At 41.4% G+C, this 23181-nt stretch overlaps 1 protein-coding gene across 7 annotated transcripts; it reads right to left on the bottom strand.

Moving 5' to 3' along the window:
• Nucleotides 1-2038: 2038 nt before the first annotated feature.
• On the bottom strand, nt 2039-23144 carry ZNF207 (zinc finger protein 207). Of its 7 annotated transcripts, none has more exons than XM_003430523.4 (12): nt 23003-23144; nt 20097-20223; nt 19168-19306; nt 18406-18573; nt 18181-18256; nt 17669-17716; nt 16355-16425; nt 15598-15755; nt 13984-14076; nt 12703-12945; nt 11680-11842; nt 2039-11488 (listed from the first exon to the last, which is right to left on the bottom strand). In XM_003430523.4, the coding sequence occupies exons 1-12, from the start codon at nt 23041-23043 to the stop codon at nt 11328-11330; spliced, it is 1488 nt and encodes a 495-aa protein (XP_003430571.1). In that variant the 5' UTR covers nt 23044-23144; the 3' UTR covers nt 2039-11327. The 7 variants fall into 7 exon arrangements, with proteins under 7 accessions (XP_003430571.1, XP_007664673.1, XP_007664675.1 ...); XM_007666483.3 differs by having other exon boundaries at nt 18406-18576; nt 23003-23142; XM_007666485.3 differs by lacking the exon at nt 17669-17716.
• Between the last annotated feature and the right edge of the window lie 37 nt (nt 23145-23181).

Below are 23181 nucleotides of genomic sequence, written 5' to 3'. Positions count from 1 at the left end.
CCAACCACCCTCCCCTCCTTTCTACCCACCCCAAGACCCACCTCCACATCCTTACCATTGGCTTTACTGCACTCATACCACCTTCCCCTCTTACCTCACTGCTTTCCTACAACCCAGCCCGCAGACTTTGCTCTTCAGAGGTTCATCTACCTCTATTTTATTTAACTTGACCCTGACCATGAGCCTTCACTTTCCTGCTGGCCTGACCTGGCATTCCCTCCTCCTTCATGGACACCAAACTACCCTCAGAACCTTATTAAAGTCACAGCTCCAAGATAGTAATAATAATAATGTTGATATTTAAGTACTTACTACGCGCAGAGCACTGTTCTAAGCGCTGAGGTGGATACAGGGTAATCAGGTTGTCCCATGTGGGGCTCAAAGTCAATGCCCATTTTACAGATGAGGTCACTGAGGCACAGAGAAGTTAAGTGACTTGCCCAGTCACATAGCAGACAAGTGGCAGAACCGGGATTCAAATCCATGACCTCTGACTTCCAAGCCCGTGCTCTTTCCACTGAGCCACGCTGCTTCTCAAATAATGTTTGTATTTGCTAAGCGCTTACTATGTGCAGAGGACTGTTCTAAGCACTGGGGTAGATACAGGGTAATCAGGTTGTCCCACGTGAGGTTCCCAGTCTTAATCCCCATTTTACAGATGAGGTGACTGAGGCACAGAAAAGTGAAGTGACATGCCCACAGTCACATAGCTGAGAAGTGGCAGAGCCAGGATTCAAACCGGTTCCCTCTGACTCCCAAGCCCGGGCTCTTTTGCCTCTCTTCTCTGCCTAGCCTTCATTTCCCCATCTCCCTCTCCTTTCCGTCTCCCTTGCATTTGAACCCTTCACCCACCTTTGGGACCACAGCTCTTTTGTACATATCCTTGATTTATTTATATGAATGTCCGCCTCCCCCTCTAGACTGTTAGTTCGTTGTGGACTAGGAACAGGTCTAAATGCTTAATACAGGGCTTTGTATATAGTAAGTGGTCAATAACTATGATTGCTTGGAAGAATAGGGTAACTGGTAAAAGGTCAGGGCTCTATCAGGAATGCTTTCAGTACCTTTAAAGGGAAAAACTGTGTAGTAGAAATTTATGTGTGCTTCCCCCCCCCCAGATTATATATTCTACACATAATAAGTGCTTAAATACCATTAGACGATGATCCTGTGGAAACGCTGTTATCAGTTCTTCAAAGGTAATGCCATAGGAATCAACTGCAAAGATGCAAAGTTCAGTATTTATTGGCATGTATGCACAGTGGTTTCAACAACCACTTGTATATATTATGGAAATCTCAGAGAATTTGAGCTTTACAGGTGAAAAACAGCTGCTCACCTCCCACAATCCTGGAATGTCTTCTTGGATGGCATTTGTCAGGCCCTGAAGTGTCCAGCAGTAGTGTAATCGTTAGGACAGATATATAAGTGAAGGCTGGACTGGAATTTGGAGGTAATTTTCGTTCACTCTGTCTCATTCTAATTCTTTCATCCTCTCATTTTCATACTCATTCTCTCATATTCAATCATTCTCCCTTCTCATTCTTATATTTAGTTTCAATCTAAGTTTCCCTCATTTTTCTCTAATTCTCCCAAATTTTTTTCCTCTATCTCAAATTCTCTCCTAAATTCTCCCCAATTCTTTGCACATATTCTCCTCTAACTCTCCCTTCGTAAAATCTCCCCTAAATTATCTTCTCAAATTCTTCCCAACTTCTCTATTAGCACTTTTCCCTAAATCCTCTTTGCTAATCTCCCTTTTCATAAATCCTCCCCTAATTTCTCCCACTCATTTACATTCTCTCTCACATTCTCGCTCTCCTTCTCTCCCCAGAACATCAAAGTACTATTTTTTACCTTTCATGTCCTTACCCTTTGGGAACTTCTGGCAACTTGTGGACAGCTATCCTCCTGCTATCAGGTGTCAATACCTTGTAAAATATTACCCATTTCTGAATGACAAATTTCTCAAGGACTTTACTATTCTCCACGTAGATCCGTGCATTTTACTTCATTACAGACAACGCGTAGACAAAAGTCAAATCAAATTAAATTTAATGTTTTGCTATGACTAAAGCACTACATATGTATACAGATTAAATAAAGACTTTCAAAGCGGTACTTTCACCCCAGTGTTACATACTCACCAGTTTGATTTTCAAATGGAATGACCAACTACTGTTTTAGAATTTTGGGAACCAAGACCCAGATGCCATACTTTAGGACTATTTAATTCTGCAAAAGGACAAATTTATTCTTCAAAAATATACCAACTCTTATTGTGTCTGAACCATCGTGTCAGAAATACTGTTAGTTCACTATAAAAAAGAGCCAGGAAGGTGGTGAAAAACAAGAAAAAATTCCATTAAGGGGAACAGTCTTGGGGGAATGAAGCACATAGCATATCAATCAGCGAATCCCAATGGCAGTTGACACAACTGTCCCAGTATCTGCAGTTAAACTACTTTGCGTGCAAGGTTAGTGCTAGCAATTTCACCTTTCAAGAAACATCAGAAAAGTCCTTTATACCACCCAAACAATGTAGTCGACACAACCTTTCTGAGACCTGGCTGGGTGCCAGAATTAGGTAGCCTTCTCACCTGCAGCTTAAACATCCCCTTTCTGAACGTTGAACCAAAGCCTGCCTGAAGACGTCTAGTTGCAGCCTTAGGTGAAAATTCACCACTTTTATGATGGAGCCTGTTACAGCTGTGGCATTGATTTACTATAATTATGTTTAGAGTGTGTTTGTGTGTATGTGTATATAGATATATGTGTGTGTGTGTACAGATGTGTTTATCTATCTATATAAGATAGATAAATAAAAAGTTAATGTTAGTGAAAAGGTTAAGCCATGCAACAAGCATCACGGTTTCCCCTAGTTTCTACCCACATAATTAAGACAAACTCTAAAAGCCTAAATAAGAATTCTCCAAGTAGTGGTTAACTATTTCAAGTAGTACAGGATCTTCCCGGTTCACTGTAATCTGATGTAAATATGGACATAAAAGAGTAAAGCAGTACTCACCAGAGGCAGCTCTGCATAAGGATGTTTTTTAAAAGGAAAACCACTTCCACTGTATCTAGTCCATTTCTTAAATAGCTTAAACTGTGAAAGGCAAGGACACTTTGCCCTCGGTTTCATATAAAAAAAACAAACAGTGAGTGGATAGTCTTACAAATACACATCATTAGTTGAACCACCAAGGATTTATTTGGTTTTTATTAGGGGAGAGGGAAGGTTGGGGGGCAGGGAGTATAAGGGGGAATGCCTGCTCTTTGCTCCACTTTGTTGTTGTTGGAGGAAATGATCTAGAAGGGAATTGAGCCCAGTGTCCATTTCTTTCTCAGAGCTAATATCAACTGCTACCCTTTGTTCCTAGCTACACTCTGTGAAATCACACATCTGCCTCAACCACCAGGGAATATGTAATGATTTCTCCCCCAGAATTTAAAAGCAATATCAAAACTACTAAATACACTAGCTCTACTACTCAAGCCCCGTGGAGCCCTTCTCTGACTATAAGTGGGCAGGAAATGTGACTACTAATTCTGTTGTACTGTACTCAGAAACACTTGGTACAGTGCTCTGCACAGAATAAGCGCTCAATAAATAACCACCGAGTGATTGAGCCCATGCTAATGAGATAGTATTAAACAGGGAAAATTGAAATCGTAGTGAAGGCTCTAATTTTTAACATTAACATATGGGTTTTCAGTCACATAACAGCAACTACCTTGATTACCTGATGTACTAGCTGTTTAAAAACAGCCAGTCACACACTGAAGGAGCATTTTGAATACTATTTTCATATTGACCTAGCCATTATTTGGGTAGGGGTGGGGGGTGGGGATGGGTGGGGTGGGAAGGGAAGAGAAGAGAGAAGAAAAATTAAAAAAAAAAAAATCAAGCCACATTCAAGTGATTTCTTAAAGAAAATGTGGAAGGGGGTGCAGCAACCCAAGTGTTCCAAATGAATCCTGTCTGGGTCCCAATGTCTTTACATTTGGGCACAGTTAATCTCAATTATTAACTTTGAAGTGCAGAGAGCTAACATCTGGCCACAGCAGCAATGAATCTTTAAAGCTGGCAACAGCCCTCCAGCCGCTCAAGGCCAAGAAAAGAGTTAACATATACAAGTTAACTAGGAGTCACATCTGAGTAACTGACGGGCTCTCTTCTTCATGTAGTTAATGTGGTAATGTTGGAAAACAGTATTTCAAAAATGAATATCAGGTACTTACAGATTAAACTAACCTGTACTGGCAGTGCTGTGGAATTTTTCTTCTCTACCAGTAAGTAGCAAATGCTGAAATTCTGCTGCTAGTTAACAAAAACACAAATTGTATTAAACTGAGGAGTTCAATCCAGAATTTAAAAAGTCAATGTCATTAAGTTTCCTCAGAGCTTGCTAAACACTTGGCTGTTTCTTCCTTCCCCTATGTGTCACAAAGTTCCTTTCAATTGAATGTGACCAGATACCATCTCTTGGACTAATGTCTCTGTAAAGGGAATTATGAGCTGTTTATTCTAAATAGGAAGTCTCGTAAAAGAAACAAGAAGTGGTTGGTTGTTACCAGGTTAGTCAATCTCTAGTAAAAAGGCAGCTAATTTCAGAAGTGAAAGGGGCCATTTCCTAAAGCTTTGACACTAGTTTTTAACTTACACAACTCCCCATACTGGGCTCTATTTAAAGAGATGGTACAGATTTCACCAGCTTCTTACCCCTTCTTCCCTTTTCTTATGGATACTCTTTGCTTTTCGCCTGCACCCTTGCTCTAAAAGGGTGGGTTTTACCTCATTTCTCTCACTCCCTGCTCCATTCAAAAGACATGAGACAAAAGAATTTGTATTTCACCAATCACTTCCCTACCTTCCTACTTCAAAACCACAAATGGAATACAAGGAAAGCATATGCTCCTTTTCAATATGGTAAAGAAAATGATCAGTTCTGCTAGAGTGTACATCTTGACTACATTTTGGATAGAGCACTGCTGTAATTTAGAAGCCTCTGTCCATCAAATACTCCCTGCATTAAAGGCAAACTGGATGTATAAAATTAAGCTTTCCAATGCTAAGAAAAATGTTTGAGTTTTGGCCCCCACAATTTTCTGTTATAGTAACAGACCATTAAAAAAACTCCTTCCCAATGTTCTTTATTAAAAAGTCTGGTCTAGTTCCCCTTCACATAACTTAAGTGTCAAGTAAACTCAGTGTTTTTTCTTGAGGTAAAAACCTATTTCTTTATTTTTGCCCAAACTGGTGGAACAGGATGCCAGTATTAGCTTCTCAATAAATCAGCTACCCCACAAATGGGGAATAAAGGGCAAGGCCAATTAAGGGGATGAATCTGCCTCTAAAACACAGAATTAGAAAGAACCATTAACCAAACGTGATAAAGGTGTTTCCACCACTTGCCATAATACAACTTGTAACCACCACACATCTGTTATATTTCATATCGCCCACAACCTCAGGTTAACCATGTACCACCTATTTTGATCCTATGTGCTCAATTGAAGCATTCCTGCCCATTCTAGAATTTAAATCATAGGTTGGGTCTTTCACTTCTCCAATTCTTTTCCAAGTGTTCACTACAGTGCTCTGCACTCAAATACTAATGATTTAAAAGCTAATTCATAGATTTCTGCTCTGCATATTTAGTTAGGAGTTAATGATAGGATAATCTTTCAAAAATATACTGGGCTGACAGGATTCTGAGAACATTCTTTCAGTTTTTCAAGTTGTGTAACCACAAGCTACAAACTAGCTTGAAAAAGATGGCAATGGGGAGCCAACACCTCACCTTCCCGCCACCCGGGGCCTTGCTCCACACTACCATGGTTCAAAAAAGATTAACAACTCAGTGCAGACTGTAAAGATTTTAGTGCTTTGCCCTTTTGTTATTCTTTACAGTAATCTCTAAAATGCTGTTCTTCATCTCCTTTCCAAATTTAGAACTAATTCCTCACCTCTATCTCCAAGTTAACTATCAACCCTGTGTGTTAGGTGATGACAAAGCTATTAGGTGGGGCTGTTGCAGGATCTTTAGATATTTAAGGAGAGTTCTGACTTTCCCTTCTACCCACCTATCTAAGTGAGATTTAGAAGACAGGGTGGAACCAGGATACTTCTGTAAAGCAGCGGGTGGTGACTTAGGTATTGAGAAGAGGGGTTGCCAGAATATGTAGGCACACTACCAAGTACTAGAAATGCTAAGTATTTATCTTCTATTTTGATGTGGAACAGGAAAAAATTTAACTGAATATTGTGAAAATCAGGACCAGAGAAGAAACAGCCAAAGTATCATTGAGAAAGGCAGAGAGGAAAAGAGACAACTTCCATAAATATTTATCTTCAAAGATACTGCTACCTTAAATTACCACTTTGCCACTTGACAGCTATGTGACCTAAGGCAAATCTAACTTCTCTGTGCCTCAGTTCCATCTGTAAAATGGGGAATTCGGTACCTACTCCACCTCCTAATTTAGATGGTGAACCCTATGGGGGACACGGACTGTGTCCGACCTGATCAACTTCTACCTTAGTGCCTGGCACATAGACCGGCTCTCATATGCAATTTTTATTCCTGAGATGCTAACCTCCTCTTGAAGAGAATACAACATAAATTGACAATGGGTACATCGAAGAATGACAAACAAATGCTAAGTATGTCACTTAGGTAAAGTCAAAGGGCGCATGGCATTTCTAATTCCCTAATAAGAGTACTGGGTTTGGCAGAACACATCTACACTGGGGATTAAAACACAAAGTTTGGAAAAACAAGCTATTAGCCAATGTTAATACCTTTCATCATTTAAGGTCTAAGAGGTATTTTTGATATCCAAAACAAAATTTAAACATAATAGAAGAATCCCGGCCACAAGGAGTCAAGCTCTGCTGTCCTTGTCTTCCCTTGAACCCTTGCTTGTTCCTGACCAACTACTCCTGCACCCAACTCCTCCCACCCCAACCTCCTCACCCTTCTGGGCTACTTTCTCAGTAGTTTGGGGGGGGGGGGGGGGGGGGGGCTTGAGGCAAAACCATTATCTTTAAAATCAAAGGACTATCAAAAAATGCTATTCAGCTGCTATTTTATAATGTATTCCTAAATCTACACAGATATAGACTGATTAAGTCAGAATTAGAACAAGCAATTTCTGGACCTCAAAAGAGAAACAGAACATGAACCAGGGCTACATTTTAGGGCAACAGAGGAAATATCAAATGCTTCCCTTTTCCCGTGGAAGCAGGATGTCTTCAGATTTGTTAGCGATTCAAAATGCCAATTCAAATTCACTGTCCTTTTCCAAGGTCAGGAACAGCACTGGCTCAAATCATGTTTTAATAGAAAACCTTGGGATGAATTTTGTTGGCAAGTCATTCACCTTTTTTTGTTCAGATCTTTCAAGGGCTGATGTCCCATATATATTAACTCCACGTTAACAAAATCCTGTATTTCCTAAGAACAAACTCGGGACACGCACTGTATACACAGTAAGTACTCAATCAATACAACTGATTGATTTTCTTCTTATATAGGAACACTTGGAATAACAAAGCCACAACTGTTGGTCAAAATTCATTAATGAATCACAGTGAAATCAATGCCTGTTTTATTCCTACCTCCTTCCAAACCCACTCGCTCTCCAAATTAAAAAAAAAAAAGATAAACTTAGTTATTCAGGACACCACACACTCACACACACCGCCCCTCCCCACAACCCCCAGCTGTAATTTCAAAATTCTGTGCTTGCGATACTAAATTACTCATTGGATCCCCCACCTCTGAATGAGACTGAATAAAAATGTCAGCCAGTACGTCAGCCATTTTCTTAGTTGCCTTTCGCAAGTAAAATTTGTAGTTTCCCCCACCCTCACTTCTCATAGGGCTCTACATTAACATTTTCTCTGATGTGGTGACTTGTAACAATTATAACATATTGAGCACTACCACTTATTCTTTTAATGCTATTAATAATGTAGAAAATTAAAGACTCCAAGTGCAATTTTAGTTCTAAGAACTGGACTCAATGAAATACTTGAATTTATATACCCAGACAACTTTTCTCCTCATAGAGTGATTAACCCAATTCAGGACTGAAAATGCTTCAAAATAGGGCTTTCATCCTCCAGATGAAGGGCAGGATGTAGCATTGGAATGAAAAAGGTCGCCCATATTAAAAAATGTCAAGACATGATCAACTGAGGCGGTCCAATGGCTATAAAGCACAGCTGATAAAGTTAAATGACAACCAGACTGGACGGCAATCTTCTCAAATGGTAAAACTGTTCAATTCCTATAATTTTGTTGTCACATTGCCTAACACACCACAGTCAAACACGAATATTAATATAGAGCCTTCTCTACCCAATAGAATATAAAAACCTAAATTTAATTAAATTTAGGGGCCTTCACCAAACTTGCTGCAAGTTTGGGGACATGAATATCCAACAGCCATAAAGCTGTGAAAGCCCCCATAAGGAATAAAATAAATCCCACTTGCCTCAGACTGAACAGGGCAACACTGAGACTCAGCCTCAGCCTGTCCTATGGCAGGGCTATAGGAAGAAGAAAATTTCAATTTTAGAAAAACACAACCCAATTAAAGTGAAGAGACATGCATTCAAAAATGAACAAAATTCCAAAGATCAAGCAAATTAAAAAATGAAAGCTAATTTGTTTGCATTATTCATTACTAGTCCAAACTCTACTCTGAGTTTAAACACTCACTTTGCTGCTTGATCAATGGAACATGAGAACACAGTCGCTTGTGGTTATTTTTTCCCCCAAGCTTGATGGCCTTTAAGAGTACTGTATCAGCAAATCAGTCACTCTAAGTTTACCCTCACCTGGGTCGAATGGGTCAAGAGCTAGACCAGTTCAAGATAGAACAGCTAGTGCCAGACAGATTTTGAAGAGATCTCTTTTTTAAACGGGAGACGAGGGGCAGCCCTGCCAGCTGTCTCCTTGGGAAGGGGGAAAATAAATAAAAAAAAAAAACCCACTACTAGCGTGCGACCCTCCACAGTTCTGTGGATCACTCGAATCTATGACCTATGGAACAAAGTGGCTCTACCGCAATATTTCTAACAAAAAAATGATGGGGCCACAGGCCGTTAATTCTTAGAATCATCTTAGTGGGAAAATAACGTCCTCTGATAGATGGGTTAAACAGCTTTATGCAGGGAGGTTTCCAGCAACAAGAGACTAGCAGAATTCAAAAAATTGGTCAATAATTCGCTTCACGGGGAGGTGGGGAGCGAAGGGGGTCTTATCCCCAGGCTAGGATTTAAATTTTGATCTTGGTAATAACGGGTTCTGGAAAGATGTCTTGCCTCTTGGTTCTACCAGATTTAACTAAGCTGAAATGCTGAGCACCTTCTTTTAGAACACTGAACTTAAACCATTTCAGATTACTGTCTGTAAAATATTTTTTTAGACTCACTTCCTTCTGAGATGCCACCACCTCCCCCATATCAATGCAGGACATAATTAGTAGTAAGTTTGCAGTCAATAGAAGATTTATGCCATTTATCATTTAAAACAGCTGGTTAGTGCTTAGATCCTAGTAGACATCACAAAGTCTGAGAGCTAAAAGAGAAATAGTAAGATCGAATAGTCCAGTCATCTATCTCAAGATGGAAAAGTAAGAGTCACCCAGGATAGAGCTGATCTATCCAAACATTTAATTTCACAAAATAAGGAAGGCTTCTAGATCCAATATTCTGATCATCAAAAAAGTGGGTTAGAATTTTACATTCAGATCAATTTGGGTGGGTCACCCAAGCTTTATATGATCAAAGCTAAGAACGGTACTAACTTTTGGTTCAAAAGTTCATTCTTTTCGATGCAGAGAACACAAAAAAATTGACAACAGTGGATTTATAAGCCATGCCGAAATCTGATGACAATCTATTGGTAATGAAAGGGAAATCATCTCAAGTACTGAATATCTGCAACAATAATTAGTATAAATTTTTGACCACCATATATTAAGTGGATATGCTTTGTATGTATACAGTAAGGTACCCTACACTTCAAGTCAGTCACTTACAGGAGATGCTCAGCATTGCAATTAGGGAATTATGTGCCAAACAGATGCTTCTAGCAGTCAAAAATATCCAAGCATAAGCTCTCAAAGATACTCCAGTGGTGAGACAGCATAGGGCTGAGTGTCTAGTGCTTTTAGGATAGATACAATCCAAATTTAGTGGCGGCCTTCTAGACATGTTCCCTTGGAGGATTTCTAAGGTCCAGGCAAACTAGTCTGCTTATCAAATGGTCAGGTCGGCTAATGTGTCTGGCACTAGGCTCTATAAGGTCGGCTGCGGGTGTGGTAAGGGAGAAAAGGAGGGAAGGAGGCCATTATCAACATTCACATCTTAAACCTCTATTTGGAAACCAAAGAAAGAAAGCACTAGGAAGAAAGCCAAACCATTTATACCCATTGTGGAATGATAGATACCTGAAAGGTGACCCCTAGATTTTTACGCCTAAACATTTATGCACACTGAAAGGGCTAGGTCCACTCGCCCGGGAATAAGCAATTTAGAACATGCAGCTAAAGATGACCATAATTCAGACAGAATCCAAGAATAGCAAAAGTGCACCAGTAATTATGCATTTTATTATTTGTGGACATCTACTTTGGCATGCATATGTACAAACCTTCCAGGCAGTGGTCCACAGCTGGCCATGAATAAAAAGGCATAAATGGTTCTCTCATTTTATTACAATGAAGTTTAACAGTACAGAAAGTCACATGACTTAGTGGGTCAGTTATTTTTTGTTTGTTTATCGTTGTTCTTTTTTTTTTTAAAGCCCTGCAACATGAGCAACTCTAAATACATTAAATACTGTTACACACTCAGACTTCCAATTTACAGGTACTTGGAAACAGTTACAGCCCTCACCAAGCTATGTTGGGGACGTGAAGTCCAACAGCATCAGAAATGCTGTGAAGGCATCACTTTACCAATAGCAACATAATGTTACAGAACTTGCCTTTAAGATGGTATGTTCATGTAATTCCAGCGCCTTCACAATTTAACGAACCATATTTACTATACTTCACTTCTAAAAACCTAGATGAAACATGAAAAAGAAGCCATACAGTATAAATTGCAACATCAGGAAAAACTCCTGCTTTTATTCCAAATCACTTTTCCCAAGTAAAACAAATGTCCAATAGTTCTTGGTATGTGAGAAGATACTGTTTTAAAGTCACAATGAAGCCTTAATTGACGGGAAGCTCGGCTATATAAACAGCACAAGATGAGAAAAGGTTTAATCTCCAAACCTATTAAACTGCGTGAAGTAACATCAGTAACGGCCTCCTTGCGACATCACAGGAGGTCTCATTCCCATTGGCGGTCGAGGAGGCCCACCTTGGTAGGGAGGTACCATTGGGGGTCCCTGCCCATACGGAGGTATAGCCCCAGGAAGGTACCCTGGCATACCCTGATGATGACCACCATATTGACCTACAAATAAAACACATTTAAAATGCAGAGAATGGGTAAAAAGGACTTGGCAGAACTCCACCAACATCAAACTCTTTAAAAAAAAAAAACACCAGGTAAACAGATGCCAAAATACTCATTAAAGAAGGGGTTCTACGATCGACTCCCCACCATCCGAGTAACATGTAATGAAAAAGGCAAAGAAAGAATACCATGAGGCGGCATTGGGGGTCTCATTCCTTGTGGCTGTGGAGGAATCCCCGGTTGCGGTGGCATCATTCCTCCAATTGGTCCAACGGGAGGATTACCTAAGGGGGCCTGTCCTGGCCGAGGAAGATTACGTTGATATTTAGGTAACTGTGCTCTTCTCTCCTCCTAAGAACGGAACATAGGTCAAAAATGTCTTTATAAAGCAATAAAGGCAACCGGCCACACAGTAATTACGCAGAACTTCCATACGTGGGAAAACAATACCGGAACCTTGATTTTAAGGCACGCGAGGCTTCTTTATACATTTTGCCGCTGGTGTTATCGCAAAACAGAACATTTTAATCCTTTTATCATGAAAAACAAACAGCTAATTAAGAACCTTTCGTTTGGGGGGGGGGTGTGTGTGTGACTGGAACCAGTCTGGAACTATAAGAATGGTTTACATCCTTCCGATTAAATTCAACTCTCTCTCTTGAACAGACAAGCACAAGCATCAGGCAACAAGGAACCAGCTGGACACTTGCCCCTGCCCGCCCCCTTATCTTCTGTGTATCCACACGCCCCGCCGAATGCTGGAGCACGAGCACGGAGCTATTACTAAGAATTACAGGGTGCTGGTTTTCCTTTTAGCACTTGATTCTGGCTGCTGTAGATGGAAGATTCCCACTACTCCCTCTTTCACTTAAATCCTTAAATCACGCCCGCAGAGCTCAGATGGTAAGAAGAATAGAGGGTACAGGGCATTTGGTTGTTTGGGTTTTTTGGGTTTTTTTGGCCCCGTCACACTCAGAGGAGATCACATCGAAATTCAAATGTGATAGGACTGACGAGATAAATCCAATCAAGTATTTAAAGGCAGGAGATTTGAGGATCAAACCACTACAGAAATCATTCAAGACTTTTCACTCACGATGAACGCAATGCGGAAGATATACTTGCATTTTTAACATTTCTCTCAGTACAAGCTGGGGGTATACTATGCTAACAGCGGTGTTGACCCGACTTTATAAACCCTGTAAACTTACCAATGATATATCCTCATCTGGATGGATCAACTTACTGGTTGCACTGGTTGTGGTAAGTGTTGCAGGCTTACTTGTTATAGAGGCAGCTGGTTTAGCTGCAGTGCTGTTTGTTGTTGTAGTGGTTGAGGCGGTAGACTGGGTATAAGCAGGGAATGTAGGTTTGGGAGGCTCTGTGGTTGTCGCTGGGGTACTACTTAAAGGCTTGAAATCAGTACCGACGGGACCCTGAACAGCCGCCTGAGCCTGTAAAACACAATCCTCATCAGCCCAGTAAACTGACCAAAGAGCCGGACCGTAAACGTACCACAGCTGGTACTCGAACTTCCGACTAAGCACAGATCACATAAGCTAGCCCACAGTAAGCTCACAGCCTCAAAAAATATTAAAGCGACTAAATACGCACACACCAAAAGCCCCACAAATTCAATACACTCTAAAAGAACGACAAGGATGCTGGGTGAAAGCCACAACCAAACACAAATCAGTGAAAATCCACTAGGTATAAAATTTGAAGAATTTTCTTAGCCTTCATTCAAAAAGCTTATAAAGCTTCTAATTACATCAAACTACATTAATCACAGCGTGTTGGAACACTGTCAGTTTTCGTGTTGTCACTATTCCCAAGTGAAACTCAAAAACTTGGGTGACTATTAACAATTTCGAGTTGAATCCTCAAACCCAACAAAAACAGATAGTGCCAGTAATAACTAAAATTCATTCTACATCTTTTCAAAGGCAAGAGCCTGCAAGTTGATTTTTTTTTCTTTTACACAGCAACCTATAGATCTTCCTTCGAAAACTTTATTCTTCTGAAAGAAGAACCAAGTTAAGGTAGATTTACAGGGCCTTATGACCAAGTCATGAATTCTATCAGTTCTCTGTGTTTAACACAGCCATAAATTTCAACTATAGACAAGTCTCCATTAAATATGATGCATCAGATTCAAAAGCATATACCAATACGGCTTAATCATGCATCAAGTTAACTACTGGCCACTAAAATGCATTTGCTGCTTTCATGCTTTTTTTTTTTTTAACCCTTTAGAACCATGGGAGTTTGAGGGTTTTCCCTCCACAATAGTCTCTGGAAAAATGATCACTTTTCAGGATTTGTTATTCATGCCTTGGGATCTGTAATTTTGCTTTTTGTAACTAACTAAACATAAAATCAGCAATCGTACTACTAAAGATGTTTAGAAGAACTTTTAGACTTGGATTAGATATCAGGTCCAAAGGGTTAAGTTGTGAAGCAATTATTTTAAACTGCAACTTCCTGCATACTTGAGCTGTGCTAGGAAACAGAGCTTTAGAAGGTGCAGACAGATTTTCTGAATTGGATGAAGCTGTACTTGAGCTTGTGACAGGTGTCCCCATCTGTAGCATAAAAAAAAGGAAATGGTGAAGTCTCCAAACAAATGGGTAAATATATGCCATGTGGTAGACTTTTTTTTAAAACCCTAATGATTGAATTTCTGTAAATGACAAATTATTTTCCTGGTATAGAGAGACTGTTCAAGTGCTGTTTGAACACAGTTCAATTATGAAACTACCACACTCAAATCGTCACAAGCCTCAAACGATTTTCTCCCTTCTCAGTAATTCAAATGAAAAATAATTCTCCCTTAATAAAACCTGCCTCGCATTTTTAAGCAGGTGAGCCACTCAAGGAAAAGACATCAATTAAATCTAACAAGTTGACTAGACTCCACATGGTTTTAAAATATCTTCTCTATAGGAATTACAAGTGCACCTGTACATTCAAAAATTAGAAAAGTTGAATCCAAGCAACTTTTAACTGATAAAAGAATATTAAACAAAGCTCCTCCTATTTAGACTGTTGAGCCCCAAGTGGGACGGGGACAGCATCCAGTCAGATACACTGGTATCTAACCCGGGAGCTTTGAACAGTGCTTGACACACAACGAGCACCAGATACTCTAACAAAATTAATTTAACGAATAAGCAGTCAAGATGAATCAGTAACTTAGGCTCAAACTACCCTTCAATCCTAAAGCATTTTCAGTAGAAATCCCGTTACTTGAAACAACCTTTAAAGTGGCAATGGACCAGAAAAACATTTTTCGGGGCTTGTTCATCTCCCTCTCTCTGGCACTTGCACGGCTCTGGGCCAACCAGAGCCAAAAGCCAGGAAGAATATACCATTTTAGTATTTTCTGTATTTGTGTACGTAGCAGGGAAGCTTGACCAAGTCTGCTTAAAACATAGCTAGACTCAACTGGTACCACTATTTTTTTTCCCTTGGCATTTTTTAAACGCTTATTACGTGGCAGGCCTCGTACATTAAACACTGGGGTAGAATACGAGATCAGGTTGGACACATTCCATGTCCCCTCGGGGCCTTGCAATCTTAGTCCCCATTTTACAGATGAGGGAACTGAGGCATAGAGAAGTCTAGGGACTTGCCCGTGGTCACAGAGCAGACAAGTGGTTAGAACCCACTTCCTCTGACTCCCAGGCCCATGCTCTTTCCACTAGGCCTTGCTGCTTCTCTAACAAAGAGTGAAACTCTATCTGAAGTTATTACTGAAGATTTGTGGGTTTTGGGGGCTCTTGTCCTGGGGCGAGGGTCCCCACTACTAAGAGGAAGGGGTTTATGTGAGCTGAATGCAATCCTAAAGGACTTGCTCAGGAGTCAAAATCCCACTAAATAGTTCTTCTGAGACCATCTGCAATCTTCTAAGACTGCAGTACTTTAAAAGCTCTTGGAGGGCATAAGCCATCTTTCCTTCCATCCCCTCAAGTGAGCACACTCACAGGATCAACAGCATACACAAGGCTATGTGCAAAGGCTAGAAATAGTCAACTGCAAATATAACTGAATAGACCTCTGTGCTTACAGTTTACAAACCCACATTCGTGCATTTCACAGCTTACCTGGCCCGCGCTGGGGAAAAGTGGCTTAGTAACTGGAGGCTGTGGGGTAGGAACCGCTGCAGTAGGAGCAGGGGGTCTATTAAGAATACCAGGGGCTGTCACAGCCTGCGCTTGCGTCAACGGAGGCATACCAGGACGAGGAACAGGTGGCGGCATACCTGTAAACACAGAAGGAGCTTTAGGGCCAGGCACTTAAATATTGACTTTGATTCAGGGCGGGGGAGGGAGGAAACCTATTCTTCCAGAAGTCGTATGAATAAAGCCAAATAACCCTGATATGTCAAGGGACACGTGACATCTTAACACTGTGATTCACTCAGCCTTTTCCCGAAATGAACTTAACTTTTCTCTCCCCTCTCCATCATCATCCAGTGAGATCAACTCCACGGCTAGATGGTGGCAGCAGTTGGGCAGAAATTGTGCTTTAAGGCAAAAACTTCTAACTCCCAGTGATTAAAAAAATAAATAGGATAGCCAATTTTTAACCTTATTATTCTATAACACTTTCATCTTAAATTACTTCCAAGTCACTACAATTTTGATGGATGCCTGAAAAGTTGCATAGTGCCAATCTAAATGGTGACAAATGGCCCTAAGATTCTGACACTGATCACGAGCCAAATAAATATGCTAGAAAAGTTCAACAAACTAAAATCAAAGCAATAAGACTGTTAAGGAGAATTGATGAAAATGCCCCACTTTTACCCAAAATTTAAAATATTGAAGTTAGCCATAAAAAAGGTTTTACGTTTCTTACCTGGTGGCATTCCAGGCATCAGAGGTGGTATTCCTGGTCCAGGAGGCAACATTCCACCCATTGGCATCATTCTGTTAAAAAACAAATAAGACATCTGTAAATTTAAAAGTCCAATAAGAGATGAGACAACATTTTGACTAATGTTGGAGGTAAGAGTCAAACGAGAACGCCAAAGGCCTTAACTTCCAAAATCAAAACCAGTCCATTTTTAACCATACAAGAGAAAATCACCTCTTCAAACAACAAAAAGCCCCACTAATTCTATCAGAAAAAGTAACCCATCTCCTCGCCTGAACTGTTTCAAAACGGTAGATACCCCATAATACATTTTATACTAATTTTACCAAGGTGACCCCCAAAATTCCATTTCTAAAATCAGTTTCAAATTTTCCACTCTATTGTAGATAAGCAGTTGAAGGGGGAAAAAAAAAAGGAAGGTGAAAATTCACTAGAAACAAAAGCTATGACTTTCTCTAGATTCATTGAGGGCCACAAACATGTCTGCTAACTCTGTTGTATTGTAATCTCTGAAGCATTTAACACAGTGCTCTGCACATAGTTGGCACTTAATACTTGTCATTGAGTGGCTTCTCCATTCTAGCCTACAGGTCCAACAGATAGGTTTCCAGCTTTCCTAATAGGCAGTGTTGGCAGTCTGGGTTTGTTTTTCATGTTTAGACCGCAGGACACAAACTACATATGAAAGAAAAGGAATCATTTGTCATCTGAATCATTTAGAAACATTCAGACCCATATCTCAGGATGAATAGCATTGTTCTTCCTGCAAAATTAACACCTACCTCAGTCTGTAACTAGAACCTGACCACCTTACTACCAACTGCCATGGCTTTCCAAACCAAATCTTTCCTTTCCTACAGGTAGAGAATCCAACTCTCATCAAGAACTTAACTCAACTTCTCATTCTTTGTTTCCATTCCTGTAGGTTTAGGACTTCATAATGGAGATAAGAAAAAAAAGTATACAGCTCAATGGCTACGCTATAATATGCAACTTAAAAAATGAAGCTAGCTTATAACAAACTAATACTGATCCCTAAGCATACGAATAAAACCCCACAAATAGGTGGAGGTAGCTTCAGACATACACAATCGACATTTTATAATTAACTTCCGAGGATCTATCACTCATTTTTGGATATTCCTTAGTTTTAAGGCCTGTGTCAATGAGCTTTAAGGAGTTAGATGGTTAGTGAGAAAGTTAAGCAACTTGAAGTCCATTGGGCAGATACCATTGTACACAATAATTGACATTATGAATGTACCTCCTGAATCACGTTATGAATGAAATGCTTACATGTTTTCACCGCAAAATGACTGGGTGTATTTTCTCTGATGATGCAATCTGTGAAAATGTATGACAAAATCAAAATCTAGCTGTGATTTTCAAAACACATTGGGAGAGTGTATTGTAAACCTGTCACATCTGATAAAATTCAAGAAAAAATGTATGGGCACCCCAAAATAAAATTAATTTTGGTTAAATCAGCTAGAGTTTGCTCCTAATTCGAGATGACCATTGAGTTGCAAACCACCGAAATGAATAGCCTACGATCACCCTAAATACAGCAATGGTAAGTGAAATTAATGTATTTGTTCAAAGTATTTTCTTTGAACCACTTATACTCATAATCCATTTTTGAGGCTCGAGATTTATAGGTTCCATAAAATTGTACGGTTACAGTTACTTCTTCAGAAGGTGGCGATTTAATGCCAATTATTTAAATTCACTTTGATTTTCAGGTGGAAAAAAAACCCAATGACTATTTTTAATGAGCCCAGGCCAACAGAATCAAAGAGTTTTCTTACCCAGGTGGCATGCCTGGCATAACTGGTGGCATTCCCGGCATAAGAGGAGGAACACCTGGCATTAATGGTGGAATACCTGCAAATTTAAAACATGTGAATATAAAGCATTATTGATTTAATATTTAGATGTTAGGCAGGACATAACAAACGTGCTGGTCACAGGGGTTTCATCAGAACCCAAGTGCAAAACGGTTGGCTTATTCATAGTCAGGAAATCAGCGCTACCTGGTGGCATTCCTGGGGCCCCTGGCACCGGCGGCAATCCTGGCTGTGCCATCGGAGGGATGTATCCTTGCTGGGGCTGAACGGGCTGTGGTTGAAATGAGGTTGAAGCTGTAGATTCATCATCATCATACTCATCGGAATCATCTTGCTGCTTCTTTTTCTGGCTCTCTGCTAAGGTGCAATCGAATCCTATCAGTTACAAACTTGCAACACTATTTTCCATGTGTTTAGCATGCAATCATGTCTTGAAACTTGAGGTCCTTCAGAATACTGTCACGGCAACCAGGTTTAATTAAATCAAATGGCAACACTCTTCGGTTTACCCGTAAAGGATAAATAATGTTATTTGTAAAGTGTTCATTTTCACCCTAGCTTCTCTAATCACAATAAAAGACAAGGTAAAAACATTTGACCACTCCAAAGCCCCCCGTTTGAGGTCACAAGGAATATGCAAACGCCACCCCCAGATTCCACTTAGAAATTCAACTATTTTCAACAATCATAGTATAATTCCTAAATAATATTTACCAAGCTCCAACAGTGTGTAAGCTGCTACAGAGAGTGTGTCTTTTGCGCTAAAAGACTTTACCCTCTATAGGTGAACTTCTACAAACTGGACTCCAAATAAGCCTCTTCTGTTTTTCTGAACCAATTTTCAAGTGCAATATTTCAGACTATGCAACTGATTTTTTTTTTTTAATCAGTTACTGCTAGATGTCAGTTTTGGACTTTTAAGGGGCACAGATCCCTAGAAATATTTACCTTGAGTTTTCTGTTCAAGCAGTCTTCTCCTTTCATCCATATCTTTTTCCGGAATACCCTCCATGCCATAGATTTCCAGTTCGATATCTGTTCTCCCAGGTATAGCATTTGGTACAGCATCTATTGTTTCCTTATGAACCTGCAACAACAATTTGACACCACATCCAGTAAGACTAAATTTCACAAGCCTTTAAACAAACCAACAAAAAAAAATCCAGTCAGGACACTTGAGGCCGAAAATTAACCTGTTGTATCTTATTTACAATCAGTTAACGGGACGGGGTGGGTTAACAGGATGGTAGCCATCGCCTAGTATACAACTACCACAAAACAATACCATGAACACTAACTCCAGGCCTGGTGAGTAGTAAGGAATGCTGATGGCTATTTTACTATTATTAAGATTCCCAGTCCCACCACTATGATGCCATGCACCATACACTGCCGGTCAAGTTATAGTACTAATCAATCAACGGTACTTATTGGAGTGCTTACTGCTTGCCAAACATTCTACTAAGCGCTGGGGAGAATACAATACAACCGAGTTGATAAGCACAATCCCTTCCCACAAGCTCACATTCTTTAACACCCTCATTTAGTATGTGCTAAACCCCAAGTTTAAAGTAGTAGATTGATTTGTATACAGTATAATTAGATCAAACACACAGGCGATTACTTATGAATCTGCTCAATTTTACAGTCACAAAACAATATGAATGCAAAATTGCAGGAGTTGCTCATATTCCTGATGGTGCTACTCATCCTTGTCCCATTCTGGTTTCTCTTCTACTGAAATAAACTGTACTGTCGAATAGAGAAATTTTAACAATAAGAAAACATTTCCTCTAGATCTCTCCCTAATTCTAACAGAAAAAAAGTCATTTTACAAAAAGCTAAAACGTGTTAAAAGCTGGAGAGCATAATCTTACCTGCATACAGTGAATTGCTAAACCAGGTCCTGTATACAATTTCTTATGACATATATGACATTTAAAGTGCTTTGCTTTTTGATGCTGAATAAGGATCTTCTCATCATCAAAATCTCTATTACAATACCTGTTTTATATCTGTTAAGGAATAGAGCACAATACTGGATATTTCAAGAAAACAGTGCTTCACGATTTGATTCAGCAATCGCAAAGGGAATAATTTATACAAAGTACATAAATTTTTTCTACCACTGAATCCTGATTATTCTACCCAATGTAACATTTAAACTCTACATAGCAGGAAGCATTTTATAGAAGTCTTGTATTTTCATCATTTTAGGTCTTTATAAATAGATAACTTTTCCTCCAGATTTGCTAAGTTTCAGTTGGTTGTTTAGAATTCTCTCATTAGAAAACTGAAACCTGCATTTACAAAGCCGTGGACATTTCTCCACAAGAGAAATGGGGAAATTACACACTTACTGAATTTAAAGGCTCAATTTACAGCGAGGATTTCTCAAATGGAGTCTGTATTTTTGATTTCGAAGCTACCCACAGTTCGACAAAAAACCCGGACAACCCACAAAGTAATGCTAGTTTCCATGCGTGTCCTTTGACAGAGAAAATCTAATTTGGTGGGAGGGGGGGTGGTTTCTATGCCATCAAACTAACAAACCAATGCTACACGGTAAATATTGGGATGCAAGCGTAGGGGGATAGAGCACCGGCCTGGGAGTTAGAAAGTCATGGGTTCTAATCCCAACTCTGTCACTTGTCTGCTGTGTGATCTTGGGCAAGTCACTTCACTTCTCTGGGCCTCAGTTCCCCCATCTGCAAAATGGGGATTGAGACTGTGAGCCCCACAAGGGACAGGGACTGGGTCCAACCTGATTTGCTTGTAGCCACTCCAGCGCTTAGTACGGCGGCTGGCACACTGTAAGTGCTTAACAAATACCGTTGTTATTATTATTAAATACACATTTCTACCCCAAGTAAAGAGAGTAAAAGAAGTGACACACGATAACGGTTCATTTAGTTCTTCAAAAATCTTATACCGTGGATTACAAAGTAAAAAAAAAACAGAGAGGCAGTGTGGCTTAGAAGAAAGAGCCCGGGCTTGCAAGTCGGAGGTGGTGGGTTCTAATTCCAGTTCTGCCACTTAGTGTGTGACTTTGGGCAAGTCACTTCCCTCCTCTGTAAAATGGGGATTAAGACTGAGCCCCACGTGGGACAATCTGAATACACTGTACCTACCCCAGTGCTTCCAACAGTGCTTGGCACATGGTAAGCGCTTAATATATTATTATTATAATAAAAGAAGTGGCATACAAGAAGGGTTCCCTTAGTTCTCCGAGGATCTTGGGCAGAGGATTCGAGAGGCAAAGGTGACGTTTCAAAAACTTTGAAGCCGGTCAGGGGAAAAACCAGGCCTTTTGCAAAACATGACCACTGCAGTCGTGCCCCTCGTGTTGGGGCCATAAATTAGGCTGAGGATATTTATGGCTCATGTTGGAGCCATAAATCAGGATTTGCTAAGCGCTGTGGCCCCAGCACTGTTCTAAACACTGGAGGAGTACGAGGCAACAGAAACAGCGTGGCTCGGTGGCAAGAGCCCGGGCTGGGGAGTCACAGGTCGTGGGTTCGAATCCCACCGCCGCCGCTTGTCAGCTGTGTGACTTTGGGCAAGTCACTTCACTTCCCTGGGCCTCAGTGACCTCATCTGTAAAATGGGGATGAAAACTGGGAGCCCCACGGGGGACAACCTGGGCATCTTGTATCCCCGCCCAGCGCTTAGAACAGTGCTTCGCACATCGTAAGCGCCTAAAAAATGCTATCGTTATTATTATCAATGGGGCCGTCCCACGTGGGGCCCACGGGGGAAGCAGCGTGGCTCAGGGGCAAGAGCCCGGGCTGGAGGGTCGTGGGTTCGAATCCCAGCTCTGCCACTTGCCAGCTGGGTGACTGTGGGCAAGTCACCTCACTTCCCTGTGCCTCAGTGACCTCATCTGTAAAATGGGGATTATGACTGTGAGGCCCGCGTGGGACTGCCTGATGACCCTGTATCCCCCCAGCGCTTAGAACGGTGCTCTGCACATAGTAAGGGCTTAACAAATACCAACATTATTCTCTGGGCCTCAGTCCCCTCATCTGAAGAATGGGGATGAAGACAGGAGACCACCTCATAGTAATAATAATAATGTTGGTATTTGTTAAGCGCTTACTATGTGCAGAGCACTGTTCTAAGCGCTGGGGTAGCCACAGGGGAATCAGGTTGTCCCACGTGGGGCTCACAGTCTTCATCCCCATTTTACAGATGAGGTAACTGAGGCACAGAGAAGTTAAGTGACTTGCCCACAGTCACACAGCTAAGTGGCAGAGCCTGCATTCGAACCCATGACCTCGGACTCCAAAGCCCGTGCTCTTTCCACTGAGCCACGCTGCTCCTCACCTTGTACCCCTCCCCCAGCGCTTTGCACATAGTAAGCGCTTAACAAATGGCATCGTTATTATGACTATTCACCTCCCCCTTTTGCAGATGAGGCCCCGGGAAGTGACGGGGCGGGATTAGAACTCACGACTCCGGCGCCCAGGCTGCTGCTCCGCCGGGATGAGGTGGGGGAGGGTCTTGGATCCGGTGGCCCGGGCTCCCCGGCCTTCACTGGGCCCAAGCCTCCCAAACGGAGCCAGGACCAAAGGTTTCCAACAGCGGGGCGCCGGGGTGGGAGGCCCCTCCACCTCAGCGCTTCGCACAGTGTTGGGGGGTGCGGGAGCGCGGCAGCAAGGGCCCGAAGGGAGCAGAGGCCTCGCCCGTGCAGATGGCGGGGAAGGACTGGCCTCGCCCAACGGTCGCCCACCAACGGCCAACGCCGCCGCCGCCGCCGCCTTTCTCCTCCAGCCAAGGATACCAGCACCAGGGTTTCAGCTGCTTCTTCTTTTTGCGGCCCATGCCGAGCTCCGACCGACGACGGGGAGAGGAGGCGGAGGAAGGCCGACAGCCGAGCCCGCCCGCCGCGTCGCAAGGGCCAGAGGCACAAAATGGCCGCCGCCGCCCTCGCTGGCGGCTCCGCCTCCCGTCGGGCCGCGC

Source organism: Ornithorhynchus anatinus, chromosome 15 (genome assembly GCF_004115215.2).
Source record: "Ornithorhynchus anatinus isolate Pmale09 chromosome 15, mOrnAna1.pri.v4, whole genome shotgun sequence".
Taxonomy (NCBI): Eukaryota; Metazoa; Chordata; class Mammalia; order Monotremata; family Ornithorhynchidae; genus Ornithorhynchus; species Ornithorhynchus anatinus.
This window is presented reverse-complemented; position numbering and strand designations above follow the sequence as displayed.

What these genes read in the sequence shown, in the direction of transcription:
- ZNF207 (XM_007666483.3), bottom strand. Translation starts at nt 23,043, where the DNA reads ATGGGCCGCAAAAAGAAGAAGCAGCTGAAACCCTGGTGCTG. An exon ending in TAGCAATTCACTGTATGCAG is followed by an intron (nt 19,307 to 20,096) that starts GTAAGATTATGC and finishes TTGTTGTTGCAG; the next exon opens with GTTCATAAGGAAACAATAGA. An exon ending in TTTTCCCCAGCGCGGGCCAG is followed by an intron (nt 14,077 to 15,597) that starts GTAAGCTGTGAA and finishes TTTATGCTACAG; the next exon opens with ATGGGGACACCTGTCACAAG.